The sequence below is a fragment of the Narcine bancroftii genome, chromosome 1, assembly GCF_036971445.1.
Source record: "Narcine bancroftii isolate sNarBan1 chromosome 1, sNarBan1.hap1, whole genome shotgun sequence".
NCBI lineage: Eukaryota > Metazoa > Chordata > Chondrichthyes > Torpediniformes > Narcinidae > Narcine > Narcine bancroftii.
Genome location: NC_091469.1, coordinates 414,915,277 through 414,933,052, shown reverse-complemented (window position 1 = coordinate 414,933,052; position 17,776 = coordinate 414,915,277). Strand labels below are relative to the sequence as shown.

The 17,776-nt window shown below is 39.6% G+C and overlaps 1 protein-coding gene across 5 annotated transcripts in view; it reads left to right on the top strand.

The window, feature by feature from the left end:
* Positions 1 to 17,776, top strand: part of LOC138751565 (DNA topoisomerase 2-beta-like) — a 236,744-nt gene that overhangs the window by 175,409 nt on the left and 43,559 nt on the right. For all 5 annotated transcript variants that reach the window (XM_069914001.1, XM_069914002.1, XM_069914004.1 and 2 more), the window contains one exon: positions 11,127 to 11,313. In XM_069914001.1, the coding sequence (XP_069770102.1) occupies positions 11,127 to 11,313 (187 nt within the window). The remainder of the gene's footprint in view (positions 1 to 11,126; positions 11,314 to 17,776) is intronic.

Here is a 17,776-nt window from a genome sequence, read left to right as displayed (position 1 = left end):
GAATCCCCCCAGAAGTCTGGAAGGCTGGCGGCAAAACTCTGCATGCCAAACTGCATGAGTTTTTCAAGCTTTGTTGGGACCAAGGTAAACTGCCTCAGGATCTTCGTGATGCCACCATCATCACCCTGTACAAAAACAAAGGCGAGAAATCAGACTGCTCAAACTACAGGGGAATCACGTTGCTCTCCATTGCAGGCAAAATCTTCGCTAGAATTCTACTAAATAGAATAATACCTAGTGTCGCCGAGAATATTCTCCCAGAATCACAGTGCGGCTTTCGCGCAAACAGAGGAACCACTGACATGGTCTTTGCCCTCAGACAGCTCCAAGAAAAGTGCAGAGAACAAAACAAAGGACTCTACATCACCTTTGTTGACCTCACCAAAGCCTTCGACACCGTGAGCAGGAAAGGGCTTTGGCAAATACTAGAGCGCATCGGATGTCCCCCAAAGTTCCTCAACATGATTATCCAACTGCACGAAAACCAACAAGGTCGGGTCAGATACAGCAATGAGCTCTCTGAACCCTTCTCCATTAACAATGGCGTGAAGCAAGGCTGTGTTCTCGCACCAACCCTCTTTTCAATCTTCTTCAGCATGATGCTGAACCAAGCCATGAAAGACCCCAACAATGAAGACGCTGTTTACATCCGGTACCGCACGGATGGCAGTCTCTTCAATCTGAGGCGCCTGCAAGCTCACACCAAGACACAAGAGAAACTTGTCTGTGAACTACTCTTTGCAGATGATGCCGCTTTAGTTGCCCATTCAGAGCCAGCTCTTCAGCGCTTGACGTCCTGCTTTGCGGAAACTGCCAAAATATTTGGCCTGGAAGTCAGCCTGAAGAAAACTGAGGTCCTCCATCAGCCAGCTCCCCACCATGACTACCAGCCCCCCCACATCTCCATCGGGCACACAAAACTCAAAACGGTCAACCAGTTTACCTATCTCGGCTGCACCATTTCATCAGATGCAAGGATCGACAATGAGATAGACAACAGACTCGCCAAGGCAAATAGCGCCTTTGGAAGACTACACAAAAGAGTCTGGAAAAACAACCAACTGAAAAACCTCACAAAGATAAGCGTATACAGAGCCGTTGTCATACCCACACTCCTGTTCGGCTCCGAATCATGGGTCCTCTACCGGCACCACCTACGGCTCCTAGAACGCTTCCACCAGCGTTGTCTCCGCTCCATCCTCAACATCCATTGGAGCGCTTACACCCCTAACGTCGAAGTACTCGAGATGGCAGAGGTCGACAGCATCGAGTCCATGCTGCTGAAGATCCAGCTGTGCTGGATGGGTCACGTCTCCAGAATGGAGGACCATCGCCTTCCCAAGATCGTGTTATATGGCGAGCTCTCCACTGGCCACCGTGACAGAGGTGCACCAAAGAAAAGGTACAAGGACTGCCTAAAGAAATCTCTTGGTGCCTGCCACATTGACCACCGCCAGTGGGCTGATAACGCCTCAAACCGTGCATCTTGGCGCCTCACAGTTTGGCGGGCAGCAACCTCCTTTGAAGAAGACCGCAGAGCCCACCTCACTGACAAAAGGCAAAGGAGGAAAAACCCAACACCCAACCCCAACCAACCAATTTTCCCTTGCAACCGCTGCAATCGTGTCTGCCTGTCCCGCATCGGACTTGTCAGCCACAAACGAGCCTGCAGCTGACGTGGACTTTTTACCCCCTCCATAAATCTTCGTCCGCGAAGCCAAGCCAAAGAAAAAAAAAGACCCGTGGTTAAAGTAAAAACACAATGTTAGAGGAAGCAGGCCAGTGTACTTAATCAGTATACTTAATGTAGTAAATATAACGATTCAGATTTATTGTCGGACCACATACATGACATCACATACAATCCTGAGATTCCTTTTTTCCTGCAGGCGCGGCAGAATTACCACTAATTGAAAGTGAAAAAATAAACTGTACACAGCGTAAAATATGTAAACAAAGAACTGTAAACAGATAACAAATGTAAACAAATTGACTGTGCAATACAGAGAGAACAAAAAGAAAATCAATAAAGTGCACAAGTAAGAGTCCTTAAATGAATTTGTTGTTGAGGAGTCTCATGATGGAGTGGTAGCAGCCGTTCCTGAACCTGGTGGTGGAATCTTGTGGCACCTGTATCTCTTTCCTGATGGCAGCAGTGTGCTGGGTAGTGAGGGTCTTTAATGATTGCTGCAGCTCTCCAACCGCAGTATTCCCAGTAGAGATACTCAATAGTGGGGAAGGTTTTGACTGTGATATCCTGGGCTGTGTCCATTACCTTTTGGAGGGCTTTACACTCAGGGGTTTTGGTGTTTCCATATCAGACTGTGATGCTGCTGGTCAGCACACTTTCCACCATACCTCTGTAGAAATTTGCCAGGCTTTCTGATATTATACAAAACCTCTGCAAACTCCTGAGGAAGTAGAGGCGCTGACTTTCTTTCTTCAAAGATATATAACCAACATTTTGGCCTTGAGCCCTTCATCAAGGGATGAAAAAATGTATGCAGGCGCATGAATAAAATGGTGGGGAGGGAGGGAATGGGCATGGGGAGGAGCACAATCCTAAAAGCAGGAAGTAATAGGAGGTAGGGAGGGAACACCAGTAAGCAGGGGGAAGAGGGACAGGTATGTGAATGGTGAGAGAATGGGGTGGAGAGCTGTAGAAAGAAGGGAAAGCAAAGGGAGGGAAAACATTAGGCTAGCAAAAATCAGACAAGTCAATTTTAATGCCATTGGGTTGGAGACTGTTCAGACGGAAAATCAAGTCATGCTCCTCCAATTTATTAGTTGTATTGGTGGGACAGTACATGAGGTCATGGACAGACATGTCAGGATGGGAATGGGGGCTGGAATTGAAGTGGTTGGACACTGGGAGATCCCTGTTACTGATGCAGACAGAGCGAAGGTGCTCAGCAAGGCCATATCCCAGTCTACGCCCAGTCTCTCTGATGTATGGAAGGCCACAAAGGGAGCACCAGATGCAGTAGATAATTCACGCGAATACACAAGTGAAGTGTTACTTCATTTGAAAGCACTGTTGGGGTCCTGAATGGTGTGAGGGAGGAGGTGTCAGCGCAAGTGTGGAATATTTTGTGGCTGCGTGGGAAGGTGCCAAGGAGGGATTTGGTGGGAAGGAATGAGTGGATCAGGGAGTCATGGAAGGAGGAGAGGGGAGCAAAGGAAAAGAATGTCTGATGGTGATATCATGTTGTAGGTAGAGGAAATTACAGAGGATAATGTGTTGGATGCAGGGTGGTAGGTAAAAGGGGAATTTTTTGTTTGTTACATCTGGGGACGGAGGGGACCAGGGCAGATGAGTGGGAAATGGAAGGGCTGACTTGATAGTGGTCGAGAGAAGCTATGTTTTGGAAGAAGGAGGACATTTTAGATGATCTGGATCGGAAGACCTCATCCTGGGAACAGATACGATGGAGAAAGAGAAATTGCGAGAAGGGAATAGAATCCTTGCAGGGAATTGGGTGTGAAGAAGTGTAATCAAGGTAGTTGTGGGAATTGCTGGATTTGTAATATATGTCAATGGAAAACTTGTCTCTCAAGATGGAGATAGAGAGATCAAGAAAGGAGAGAGATGGATCAGGTGAATTTGAGATTGGGGTCAAAACAAATCTTATAGATTTCTTTCAAGGAGGTTACCAGGAAGGTTGATGAAGGAAAGGCTGTGGATGTTGCCTACATGAACTTTAGTCAGGCCTTTGTCAAGGTCCCACATGGGAGATTAGTCAGGAAGGTTTAGACGTTAGGTATTCATGGTGAACTGGATTTATCAATGACTGGGCAGGAGAAGTCAGAGAATATTGGTAGATAATTGTTTCTCAGACTGGAGACCTGTGACGAGTTTTGCCTCAGCGATCAGTGTTGGGATCATTGCTGTTTGTTATCTATATCAATGATCTGGATGATAATGTGGTAAATTGGATCAGCAAGTTTGCAGATGACACTAAGATTGGAGGCATTATGGACAACGAAGAAGGTTTTCAAAGTTTGCAGAGGAATCTGTACCAGCTGGAAAAATTGGCTGAAAATGGCAGATAGATGCAGTCAAGTGTGAGGTGTTGAATATTGGAAGGACAAACCAAGAAAGGACCTACACGGTAAATGGTAGGGCACTGAGGAGTGCCATAGAACAGAGGGATCTGAGAAAACAGGGACATAATTCTCAAAAGTGACGTCACAGGTGGATAGGGTTGCAAAAAGAGCTTTTGGCACATTGGCCTTTATAAATCAAAGTATTGAGTATAGGAGATGGCATGTTACGGTAAAGTTATATAAGACATTGATGAAGCCAAATTTGGAGTATTGGGTGCAGTTTTGATTACTTAACTACAGGAAAGATATCAATAAGATTGAAAGAGTGCAGAGAAGATTTACTAGAATGTTGCCCGGACTTCAAGAACTGAGTTACAGGAAAGGTTAAACTGTACATCTCTACTCTCTTTGGAGACCTTGAAGGACTACATCGTTCCTGAAACTGCATGATTGGTAGAGACTGAGCAAAGTCCATAACCTCTTTAGGATTGTCAAAGAACTTTGGCTAATTTCCATCCTAAAAAATCTTCAGTACCGCAGAATACCTGAATGTTGCCCTATGTCTTTTTTTCCACAACCGTTCTTTCACAGAATTAAATTCGCGTCGTAATAGCATAGTATTAAATCTCCATCTTGAAGCTTTCTGAACATCTTGTGAACTCAAATATTCTAATAATAATAATGAAGGATCCGAAACCAATCTAGCCTTATACTCCACAGATGTAACCCTATTCTGCAAATGTGCTGATATTAAAAAATAATCAATTCTAGAAAAAGAATTATGTCGCGAGGAATAAAAAGAAAAATCTTTCTCTGTAGGATTAACTCTTCGCCAAATATCAATTAAATTCAAATCTGCCATCATATTAATCACTTGGATTGCCATCTTAGACTTCTTAATTACTCTTGAGTACTCTGTAACTGAAATGGTAGATTCTTATGTACCAAAATTGCCACACCTGTTGCCTTAGAATTAAACGAAGAATAAAAAAACTTGCCCAACCCATTCACATTTGAGTTTCAAATGTTCCTTATCTATTAAATGAGTTTCCTTTGCCATTGCGACCACCGTTTCTTCCATTTCTTCCAGAAATCAAATTCCCTTCTTACAGCTCTGCCCTCTTTGGAGACCGTAGAGGACTACGTCGTTCCTGGAATTGCGTAATTGGTAAAGACTGAGCAAAATCCATAGCTTCTTTAGGATTATCAAAGAACTTTGGTTGATATCCATCCTGAAAAATCTTCAGTACCGCAGGGTATCTAAATGTTGCCTATATCCTTTTTTCCACAATAATTCTTTCACAGAATTAAATTCACGTCGTTGAAACATAATTTCCTGACTCAAATCCAGATAGAAGAAAACACGATTACTCTGAACCATCAAAGGAGATTTGTTTTGCTGTGCATTTCTAATAGCCATACGTAAAATAGTCTCTCTATCACAGTAATTTAAACAGCGAACCAGAACAGGTCTTGGATTCTGTCCTGAAAAAGGTCTCCTTCTCAAAGCTCTATGAGTCCGTTCCAATATTAAACCTTCAGGAAACTTATCTTGTCCCAACACTTGTGGAATCCATTCAGTGAAAAATTTTCTTGGATCTGGCCCTTCTATGCTTTCTGGCAAGCCGACAATTTTCACATTATTCCGTCTGGATTGGTTCTCCAAATAATCAACCTTTTTTGCTAAATTTTTATTCTGAATCTGTAATGTTTCAATTGTTTTATTCATATCTTGCAATTGATCTTGTACATCAGATAATCCTTGATCACACATCTCAAGTCTTTCAATAGTTTCGACTTTAAAAGCTCCATAATCAGCCATCTGTTGAGTATTGACATCCACCAATGCATTAATCTTAGAAGTAAGATTATTCCTAGAATCACCTAAATGCATCATTGAAGAAAATATCTTGTGTTCATGACTCTTGAAAAGTATATCAACATCAGTAGATCCAGACATGGTGGGATTCTGCTGTTCTTGTGGAATCAGAGGACCTTCTATCCCTTCTTTTAATTTAGTAGCTTTTCTTGCAGTTTGACTCCGTGTAAGAGCCCTTGCCACAGACCTCCCAGAAGTATCAGGAGGCTGATGATCAGGGTTATCTTTGATCCAAACCTCCTTTAAAAGCTTCGTTACGTCAGTACCTGGAAGAGCTGTTATAACTGGTGGTATAGCAGTCAAATAACAGCTCTTTAACTCTCCAACTGGTGGCGCCCCAGCTAATTCAGTAGTCAAAGTCTCAGTAGACGTTGTTTGAAATACTGGCATCCGGCCAGCCCTTTGTTCTAAAGGCAGCTGAAAACGACCTTCAGAAAGACTTACGGAATCAGAACGGAGCTCCAAGGCCGAATTCTTCGCTTCTTTTCCTGGATCCATTTCACGCTGAGTCGTGGCTTTTTGTAAACAAGCAGGCTCAGATAATTTCGGAAAATATAATTTATTAACAATCTGTTGATGTTTCCTTTTACTTTTTTTTAACAAATGTACCATTAGGTATTAATTCAACACCTCATACTATTTATAAACTTTTAAAAAAAGTTTTAACGGGCACTTAAAGACAAAACAATAAGTTAGAGTCAGGAGAGGACTGGAAGGCACGTCTGTTCCTTACGCCATCTTGCCACGCCCTCCTGATAACCACTTCTCAATACATCGTGCTGAGTTCCTCATGATGGCCAATTTCCTGTGTAAGGTGATAATTGAAAGCCATCTGAAAATCTAAATATAGTACATGCAGTGATTTGACGTTATATATTATAATGGTGACCTTTTCAAATAACTTTGATAGCATAATCAAACCTGATTTTCTTTTCATAAATTCACTAGGTGGTGGCCTTAATTGTGATAATGTTAGATTTCTAGTAAAATATACTTTAAATTCTTTATAAAATTCAGAGGGGAAGCCATCCTCTCCCAGGGATTCATTAGTTGTAATGAAGCTAATGTTTGAGTAAAGGGAGTATTTAGACTTCTTTGTTCTTCTAGATTTAAATTTGGAATGTCCAATTGTGACAAGAAATCCTTTATTTTATTCTCATCTCCTAATGATTGCAATTTATATAATTTAGCATAAAATTGTTTGTAAACCTCATTAATGTCATGGTTTATAGAAAATCCTGTGCGGTTCTGTTTTAATTGCATTTATCATTCTGGAGATCTGTCTGCTTTCAACTGCCTGGAGAGGACCTTATGGGCTCTTTCCCCTAGCTCATAGTACTTTTGTTTAGTTCTAATTATCATTTTTTTCTCTTCTGTTAAATTTGCATTGTATTGTACTTGAGGATTTTGTTAATTAATTGCCTACATTATTCCTCAGAGCCCATTTCTTGAAGATCCTTTTTCAAATATAATATCTCCTGCTCCAATTCTCCTACTTCCTTCATATATTCCTTTTTTAATCCTAGAGGTATAACTAATTATTTGTCCTCGTAGGTATGCTTTCAATGAGTCCCATAAAATAAATATATCAGTAGTTGAATTACAGTTGTTCTCACAGAACAAAGTAATTTTTGTCATAATAAAATTACAAAAATCTAGTCTCTTCAACATCAATGAATTAAGGTGCCATCTATAAACCATCCTTTGCTTATCTGGCATAACAATTGTTAATACAAGAGGTGAATGATCTGATAACATCCTCGCCTTGTATTCAGATTTCATGATCCTATCATGCAATTGGGCTGAAACCAAAAATAAATCTACCCTAGAGTAGGAATCTTATTGTCCCAAATAAAAGGAATAATCCCTTTCCCTTGGATGGAGTCTTCTCCAGATGTCCACTAGATTCAGCAGACTCATTAATCCCAAGGTAGCTTTAGCTGCTTTCATCCTTGTAATTCTCCTTCCTGACTTATCTAGAGCCAGATCCAGACAAAAATTCAAGTCCCCACCCACCAATAGGTTCTTGTATACATTTCTCATTATTGTTGTTTGGTGCATACAAGTTCATCAGGGTCCAGGATTCTGAGTATAACTGACAGTGTACCATAATATACCTTCCTGATGAGTCTACAACCACATCTTGCACTCTAATTGGAACATTTTTCCCTATTAATATTGCCACTCCCCTTGCTTTAGCGTTATAAGAAGAGGCTATGACCTGGCTGACCCAACCCATCTTTAATTTTCAATGTTCTTTTTCCATTAGATGAATCTCTTGAAGAAATGCCAGGTCAACCCCCATTTTATTTATGTATGGAAGGACCCTTTTTATTTTAACTTTCCAATTAAGACCATTCACGTTAATCCCCCAAAGCAAACCACAGATCAAGTAAGACCAGTACCCTCCATATACTGGGTTGTGCTAAAGACACCCATTGACTGTGATGTTAGATAGAACAGAGCACTACCACCCCACCTTCCCATGGTCTCACAAAAAAAAACAATTTTTTCCAGCAAAGGATCAAAATATATCATGGCTAAAGTCATTAATGAGAAATACTATGAAACAAAATAATTTTTACAGTTCTTTGTATCTTCAGACTGGGGTTTCTTCAGCTACCAAACTTGGAAATCTTTTAATAAAGTCCATTGTGTTCCCAATGTCTAAAAAATTTATTCTCCCTGCCCTGCATTCATATTTTCAATATGGCGGGGTGCTGAACTACACAGCTGTATCCTTTTTACCTTAAAACCCTTCTGAGGGGATCAAACTTCTGCCTTTGTTGTAGTAGTGCAGCACTAATATCTGGATAAAAGAAAATTTTCTTGCCATCTACCTCAAATTGACCTTGCTTTTCTTTGGCACCCATTGCTGCCACTCTTAAAATCTTTTCTCTGTCCTGATATCTTATCAGTTTTATCAGGTTAGAGTGAGATCTCTGGTCCGGGCATGAGGGCATGGTATGCATGTTCTGTTTCAACTTTTTCACCAATTTTATCTTTTCCTAGTACTTCGGGAATCCACTGTTGAAAAACTTAATATGGTCTTGACCTTCCATGCCTTCTTACAGGACAAGGGTGACCAAACTGTGGCTCACGAGCCACATGTGGCTCTTTGACATATAATGTGCAGCTCGCGACAATACCTTACATGCCATTGAATAGAGCCCCTTTCAGGTGGTTTTGTCTGGGAAATGCAGCTCCGGAGCTGGGTGTGGGTGTGGACCTTTCAGGTGGCAGCGCTGAAGATTCACGGAGCAAACGCCGGCTCCTGGGGCAGGGTTGGCTGGCGGGGGACGTCGGAGCAGGGGTGGCCAGCACGGGTTGTCGGGGCAGGGGCGGCCAGTGTGGGACTTCGGGGCAGGAGCGGACCGCGCCAGCTGTCCTGCGCCGGCTGCCCCAGCCCTGTAGTCCCGCACTGGCTGCCCTAGCCCTGATGTCCCGCGCTGGGGGGCTGTCGGGCAGCAGGGAGTTGGGTTGCCGGACAGTGGGGAGGGGGGCTGTCAGGCGTGGGGAGTTGGGTCGTTGGCTGATTATGAAAGCGGCTAGCTTTCAGGTGCCTAGGGGGAGTTCTCGGAAGCAGAGAATATACCTCTTCGGGATGGGTTGAGTAAGTACACATCGGAGACGGGTTCTCTGCTTTCAGGTGGCCTCCCGACAGCTGATTTCAGGTATTTTAGGTGGCTTACATTGGGTATTATGGTCACCTGAAAGGGGCTAACGATAGTGTTAGTGGGTATGGCTTGCGATCGCGTGATTGCTACAGCTCTCAAACATCTGAAGTTTATGGTATGAGTCTTTTATGTTAAGTAAGTTTGGCCACCCCTGTTACAGGCCAACAATTTTGACATTATTGAGCCTATTAAAATTTTCCAAAATGTCTAATTTTTCCCAGATGATATCTTTTTCTTTTACCCAAGTATTTACTTGAATTTCTGTTTTCTCCAGCCTTCCAGCTGTCTTCAGAATTATTTATTCTCAGAGTCAGTTCAGCCAAAGCAGTCTAAAAGCAGTTCATTTCAGCATGTATATCATTTAACTTTTTGTTAACCTGCTTATTTTTGGCTAATAAAATCTTCATCACATTACATTTGGCAATTTCTTTAAGCTTAGTCTTTTTTTCATTCTTCTTACCTTTGCTCTTTGTCGACACCACTTCTTTCTCCTGTTCTGATATTTCCCCTGTACTTATTTCTTCTACCTTGTCAGAGGCTCGACTCTCTGAGTCAGAGCCTTGAGTGTCGGGCTTCATTAATCTACACAGACTGTCATATAACTTGGCACTGCCCATGTTGGCTCTATCATTAGAAGTGCTTGCCTGGGGTGATTGGTGGAAGGGGGGTGTTAAACCTCCACCCCCAGCTTCTTCTTTGAAGAAGGCCTCATTCCTGCAGTACTGAGTTGAGTTGATTTCTTAACTCTACGAGCCCTGGTGGTTGAAGGAATTGCATTCTTTTCTTTTACCCATTAGGTAATTTTAAAGTTGAAGTTATTTAGATGAAGTGTGTTTCATATCCTTTTTTTTAATGAATGCTGAGAGCCATGAGATTAATGTCCTGTCCACTCACAGCATCATGTGATTCCCCCCAATGCTGATATTCCTTAATTGAAATAATTCAGCTGTTAACCTGAGCTGAATACAATACTTAATTTTTTTTTCCTAATTGAAATTAGACACAAGTGACGACAGAGTGTTATGGGAGATGAAAACATTACTGAGTATGAGTAGGCCAGTCAACCCTATGAAATAGTCTTATTATTCAATATAATCATGCCACACCAGGCCTTATCTCTTCTGTGCCAATTCCCCAGAACCCTCAGTTCTTGATCATTTAAATACTTCAGTTATCTCCAGTGATCTTGCCTCTAACTTTCCAGAGCACAGAATTACAGTGTTCACCACCCTCCACAGGAAGTTCCTATGTTCCAAGGTTTTAAATGACCAGCCTTCACTCTACTACCTTCTAAGTTCAATAAAGATCACCCTCAGTCCAAAAAAAATGTAGATCTAATTTCTTTAGTCCTGCTCATGATAGGAAAACACTCTCAAACCTTTTGAATTAGGCTAGTGAATCTCCTATGGGCTGCCTCCAGTGGCATTATATTTTTTTATTAAATAAGAATAAGAATTATTAAACTGCCCAGTACACCAGGCATGACCTCACCAATGTCCTGTATCAATTGTTTGTTTCGATAGCCGAAAAGCCAAAGTACACTTTTGATTTCTCTGAAGAGGAAGCAGATGATGATGAGGATCTGAAAATGAAATCCGAATCTCCAAGTGTGGAAGAAAGAGAGTTTGTTCCGTCAGACCACGGTGGAAAGGATGAAGATAATGATGATGATGATTTTTTCACTACCAAATCAAAACAGCCATCCCTGCTGTAAGTAATTAAATCTTACATTTTCTATACAAATTATTGGTTTTTTTTTCAATATTCCCTACAGTATCACGTGATACTGTTTTATGGGGAGGTTCAAGATCCTGATAGCTGTTGGGGAAAAAAACTGATTTTGAATCTCGATATTAGGCTTGTGTAGTTTCTGCCTAAAGGTAGCATTGAGTAGAGATTTTGACCAGGATGATGGGGAGGTTAGTGCCTTTGATGGACTTGGCTAGGTTTGCCACTTTCTGCATTCATTTGCATTCCTGTGTACTTGAGTTTCAAAACCAGGCCATAATGCAGCCAGTCAGAATACTTTCCAACGTACACCTAGAGGTTTGAAAGACCTCAATGACCATTTAATGACATGCCAAATCTCCTCAGACTTCTTATAAAATAAAAGTGTTAGTGTGGCTTCTTCACTGATATACGAACCTCCAGAAACATTAAATGTACTAATTTTCTTAATACTGACCCATCAATAAAGACAGGTATGTGATCCCTCTGCCTCTCCTTCCTAAAGTCCACAATCAGTTTGATCTTGCTGGAGTTCAGATTAAGATTGTTGTTCTGGCACTACACAACCAGATTCTTGATGTCCATCCTATATTCTGAACTCACCATTACCCATTATTTGACCAATAATGGTGCAGTCATTAGAAGATTTATAGATTACATTGGAACAAAACTTAGCTATGCAATCATGAATGTAGAGCGAATAGAGCAGGGGACTAAGTACGCAGTATCAGGGTGCCCCTGAGTTGATAGTCAGTGAGGAGAGGTGATATTGGCTTAGGAAGGCAAGTGATTGCTGTAATGACTATGTTACAAAGGATTTGGAGCAAAGAAATTCAAAGTTGAATTTGCGCAAATGCAAATTTGCTTTGCGCAAACCATATCTGATATACTTTGTGTCATTTTGGTTCTGTATATGCTTCACTGGATTTCACTTTGAGAGTGTTCCTCTAAAAGAAATTGATTAAAATTGACCTGTATCTTTGTTAAGAAGAATGAGTTGATCCCATTGTGGCTCTTGGATAAAGGATTGGTCATTTAGCAAGTGATGAGGCAAAATTGCTTTAAATCAATGTTATAGATTTTTTTGCACCCTAAAGTGGATGCTCATTTGGTGAGTAGGTTTTTTTTTAATTTTTTTACTTAAATAAAAGTTGCTTTTAGTGATCTTTGCACATGAAAACAGAATAAAACTTCAACTTACTTCACCTACTTAATCCCCCTCTAATTCTAAGCGCACGTGTGTGCAATGTGTATATAAGTTCTTTGGTTTTTAGTCCAATGTCACTGGTTGCAGGCAATTCTTGTACTGTGCACAGAAGTTAGCATTAATATAGTTCACCAGGCTTTGGTGCTTAACAGACAAATGGTTACCACTCAGGAGGGTTCTTGTTGGTTTTCAGAGATTCCTTTTCTTCCAGGACATCCGCGCCTGATTCCTTTTTAATCAGTCTTGCTGACAAAACCTTGTTCCCTTCAGGGTTCTCCAGATGATCCTCTTTCTTTCAGGTCACCAGAGTTCCTTTCAGACAGCCAGTCTTCTCCTTTGACCAGGTAGTCTTCCAAATTTGCCAGTTTGTCCCTCTGGAACCGAAGTTTCTGTCTCTCCCCTCTCTCTCACTCCCTCCCTCTCTGAGAGCAAAGCTGTTCTGCCTCTGCCTACAAAGATCACATGCTCTCCCAGGCACACTGATCCCGTGTGTTGCTACTTTTTAAAAAAAAATTTTATGTTTCACACTATAAACCATATTGACCAAGATACATACAGACATTTTTCTTCTTAAATACATACAGTGTCGTTTTCTCCACTTCCTATCAGTGTTAGTGGTAAGTCTTTCCAATGCTCTAAGTCGTCTTGAAATTTTTTCATTAATGGATGGTAATTGAGTTTATATAGATGGCCGAGGTTTTTATTTAGTTGTATACCTAGGTATCGCATTGCTTGCGTTTGCCATCTAAATGGCGATTCTTTCTTAAACTTTGAGAAATCCGCATTATTCATTGCCATTGCTTCACTTTTATTTGCGTTGATCTTGTACCCCGACACTTCTCCATATTCTGTCAATTTCCTATGTAATTCTTTTATTGATATTTCTGGTTCTGTTAAGTATATTATAACGTCATCTGCAAATAGACTGATTTTATATTCCTTCTCTTTTATTTTTATCCCTTTTATTTTATTTTCTGTTCTTATCAGTTCTGCTAGTGGTTCTATAGCTAACGCAAACAGTGAGGGAGATAGTGGACATCCCTGCCTTGTTGATCTGCTTAAGTTAAATTGTTTTGATATATATCCATTTACTATCACTTTCGCCAATAGGCCCTTATATAATGCTTTAATCCAATTAATATATTTCTCTGATAGGCTGAATTTTTGTAGTACTTTGAATAAATAATTCCATTCTACTCTGTCAAAGGTCTTCTCTGCGTCTAAAGGAACCACTACTGTTGGAGTTTTATTTCCTTCTACTGCATGAATTAAGTTAATAAATTTACAGATATTGTCTATTGTTCATCTTTTTTTAATAAATCCAGTTTGGTCTAGATTTACTATTTTTGGTACATAGTCAGCTAATCTGTTTGCTAATAATTTAGCTATTATCTTATAATCTGTGTTAAGTAAAGATATTGGTCTATATGACGCTGGTACAAGTGGATCTTTCCCTGTCTTTGGTATTACTGTAATTATTGCTGTTTTGCATGAATCTGGTATGCTTTGAGTTTTATCAATCTGGTTGATTACTTCCAGAAGGGGAGGAATTAATAAGTCTTTAAATGTTTTATAGAATTCTATTGGGAATCCATCCTCTCCTGGTGTTTTATTGTTCGGTAGTTTTTTTTAATATCTCCTGTAATTCTTCTATTTCAAATGGTTTTATTAATTTATTTTGTTCCTCTGTTTGTAATTTCGGTAGTTCAATTTTAGTTAGAAATTCATCTATTTTGTCTTCTTTTCCTTTGTTTTCAGTTTGATATAGTTGCTTGTAGAATTCCCTGAAGTTTTCATTGATCTCTGTTGGATTATATGTAATTTGTTTGTCCTTTTTCCTTAATGCCATTACCATTCTTTTAGTTTGTTCTGTCTTAAGCTGCCACGCTAGAATTTTGTGCATTTTTTCTCCTAGCTCATAATATTTCTGTTTTGTCTTCATTATGTTCTTCTCCACCTTATACGTTTGTAGCGTTTCATATTTTATTTTTTTATCTGCCAATTCTCTTCTTTTAGTTGTATCTTCCTTTATTGCTAATTCTTTTTCCATATTTGTTATTTCCCTTTCCAACTGTTCTGTTTCCCGATTGTAGTCCTTCTTCATCTTAGTTACATAACTTATTATTTGCCCTCTGATGAACGCTTTCATTGCGTCCCATAGTATAAACTTATCTTTCACTGATTCCGTATTTATTTCAAAGTACATTTTAATTTGTCGTTCAATTAATTCTCTAAAATCCTGTCTTTTAAGTAGCATGGAGTTTAATCTCCATCTATACATTCTTGGTGGGATGTCCTCTAGCTCTATTGCCAATAACTGGGGTGAGTGGTCCGATAATAGTCTAGCTTTATATTCCATTTTCCTAACTCTCCCTTGAATGTGGGCTGATAACAGGAATAGGTCTATCCTTGAGTATGTTTTATGTCTACCCGAATATTCCTTTTCCTTTGGGTGTTGTTTCCTCCATATATCCAAAAGTTGCATTTCTTGCATCGATTTAATTATAAATTTGGTTACTTTGTTCTTTCTGTTAGTTTTTTTTTCCAGTTTTATCCATGTTTGAGTCCAAATTAAGGTTAAAATCCCCTCCTATTAGTATGTTCCCTTGCGTGTCTGCTATCTTCAAAAAGATATTTTGCATAAATTTCTGATCTTCTTCATTAGGTGAATATACATTGAGTAAATTCCAAAATTCTGAATATATCTGACATTTTATCATTACATATCTCCCTGCTGGATCTATTATTTCCTCTTCTATTTTGATTGGTACATTTTTATTGATTAATATAGCTACTCCTCTGGCTTTTGAATTATATGATGCTGCTGTTATAAGCCCTATCCAATCTCTCTTTAATTTCTTGTGTTCCACTTCAGTTAGATGTGTTTCTTTTTTCAGTAAATTTAACAGTTTCTTCCTTTTGATTTGGTTATGTATTCCATTAATATTTAAAGTCATATAGTTCAACATTGCCATTTCATACTTTGTTTATCTTTTCTTTCCATTTCCTCATCACCACCTTCCCTTCTTATCTATTTCTGCTTTCTTTTTTTGAACACATTATAAGACATTTCTAAAACATAAAATATTTCCACTATTCTCATATCTAAAATTCCTTTAACTCCAATAGTCTCTCCCCTTTCTGAGTTGCCCTTTGTCCCTTGTCGGGTAACCACATCTCCCCTCTCCATTTGGATATGCGAATTCACTCACAAGCGTCAACTGATTTCGCAGTGACTGTAATTCTTCCCCACCCAGCCCCCCCAGAAAAAAATTTAATCTTCATATATAACAAAGGTCACTCTCTTAATTCCCTCCTTACTTCCTTTCTTCACTTTCTTTCCCTTCTTAGTTCTTACCTATACTCTATTTTTTATATATATACATACACACATACATATAGTTTGTTGTCATTTTTGTTCTTGTACATCTCTTCATCTCTCTGTCTGTTTTGTAGTTGTTCTGCAAATTTTCGTGCTTCTTCCGGATCCGAGAATAGTCTGTTTTGCTGCCCCGGAATAAATATTTTAAGTACTGCTGGGTATTTTAACATAAATTTATAACCTTTTTTCCATAGGGTCGTTTTTGCTGCATTAAACTCCTTCCTCTTCTTCAGGAGTTCAAAACTTGTATCTGGTTAGAAAAAAAATTTTTGACCCTTGTATTCCACTAGTTTTTTTGTCTTCTCTTATTTTCTTCATTGCCTTCTCCAATATATTTTCTCTTGTTGTATATCTTTGGAATTTTACTAGAATGGATCTTGGTTTTTGTTGTGGTTGTGGTTTAGGGGCTAATGTTCTGTGTGCCCTTTCTATTTCCATTTCTTCCTGTAATTCTGGTCTTCCTAGGACCCTGGGGATCCATTCTTTTATCAATTCTTTCATATTTTTGCCTTCTTCATCTTCCTTAAGGCCCACTATCTTTATATTGTTTCTTCTATTATAATTTTCCATTATATCTATCTTCTGAGCTAACAGCTCTTGTGTCTCTTTAACTTTTTTATCAGATTCTTCTAATTTCTTTTTTAAGTCATCTACTTCCATTTCTATGCCTATTTCTCATTGTCTACTCTTTTTCCTATATCTGTCATGATCATCTCTAATCTATTCACTTTTTCTTCTGTACTTTTTATTCTTCTTTTTATTTCACTGAATTCTTGTGACTGCCATTCTTTTACTGTTTCCATATATTCTTTAAAAAAAAATATATCCATGTACTTACCCTACCCTTCATCTTCCATTTCTCTGTGTTCTTCCTCTTCTTCTGAGTCCACTCCAGGATCTGTGTCCTTTACCTCTGTCTCTTCTGGTTTTCTTGTTGGGTTGTTTGTTTTATTTTGTTGGGTATTTTTGGTCTTTTATTTTTATTAGAAGTATCTTGGTGTTGGTCTTCTTCCTCTGGGTTGGTCATCTGTTGTTTCTTTGATTTCTTATTTTTACTCTCTTCTTTCTTGCTCTCGTTATTTTCTGTTTTCCTCTTGCTGTTGTGTTGTAGTTGTCTGTTTCAGCTGTGGAGATCTACTCCTCAGCTGGTCCCCCCTCCCGTCAGTGTTATTTTTGTCTTGCGCATCGCTCATGAGCACGAATCCTCGCTCATGCGCGGTTGCGCACTTTTGTTTGGCTCCGTGAGCCATTTTTGTAGTCCCGAGTTCGGGGCTTCGACTGACCTCAGGGAGCGGGCTTCTCTCTCCACGGCGGGCCTCCTCGTACAGGTAAGGCCTTCACCTTCTTCTTCCGACGTCCTTCTTTCTTTTCTTCCTGTTGTTTTTGGTTTTTCTTTCTTCGCTGCCATTTTCTCCACACTTTCACTTTCACTTTGTTTTGGTTTTTATGTTTGTGCCTTTGCTTTTTCTCTATCTTTTTTTTACTTTTCTGGAGAGGGCTGGAGTTCCCCTACCGGCCACTACTCCATCACGTGACTCCTCCCCTTTGGTGAGTAGGTTGATGGGAATATACTTAACAATTTTGAGCACTATTTAGAATTGGATAAAATTTAGAGGAGGTTGTCATAATCCTGTTGAATGGCAGAGCAGACATGAGGAGTTATATTCACGACAAATGCTCTTTTTTATGGAGATTTGAGAATGAATTTTTCTCCTTGCTGTACACAGTGAGAAAATTTGAGAGAGGTTCAAAAGTATGGATTTTTTGATAAACAATGAGAAATTGTCACCAATGACAGTAATAGCTAACCATAAGTAGAAGACAGATAGAGGACGTAAAGATGACATATTCTTCCT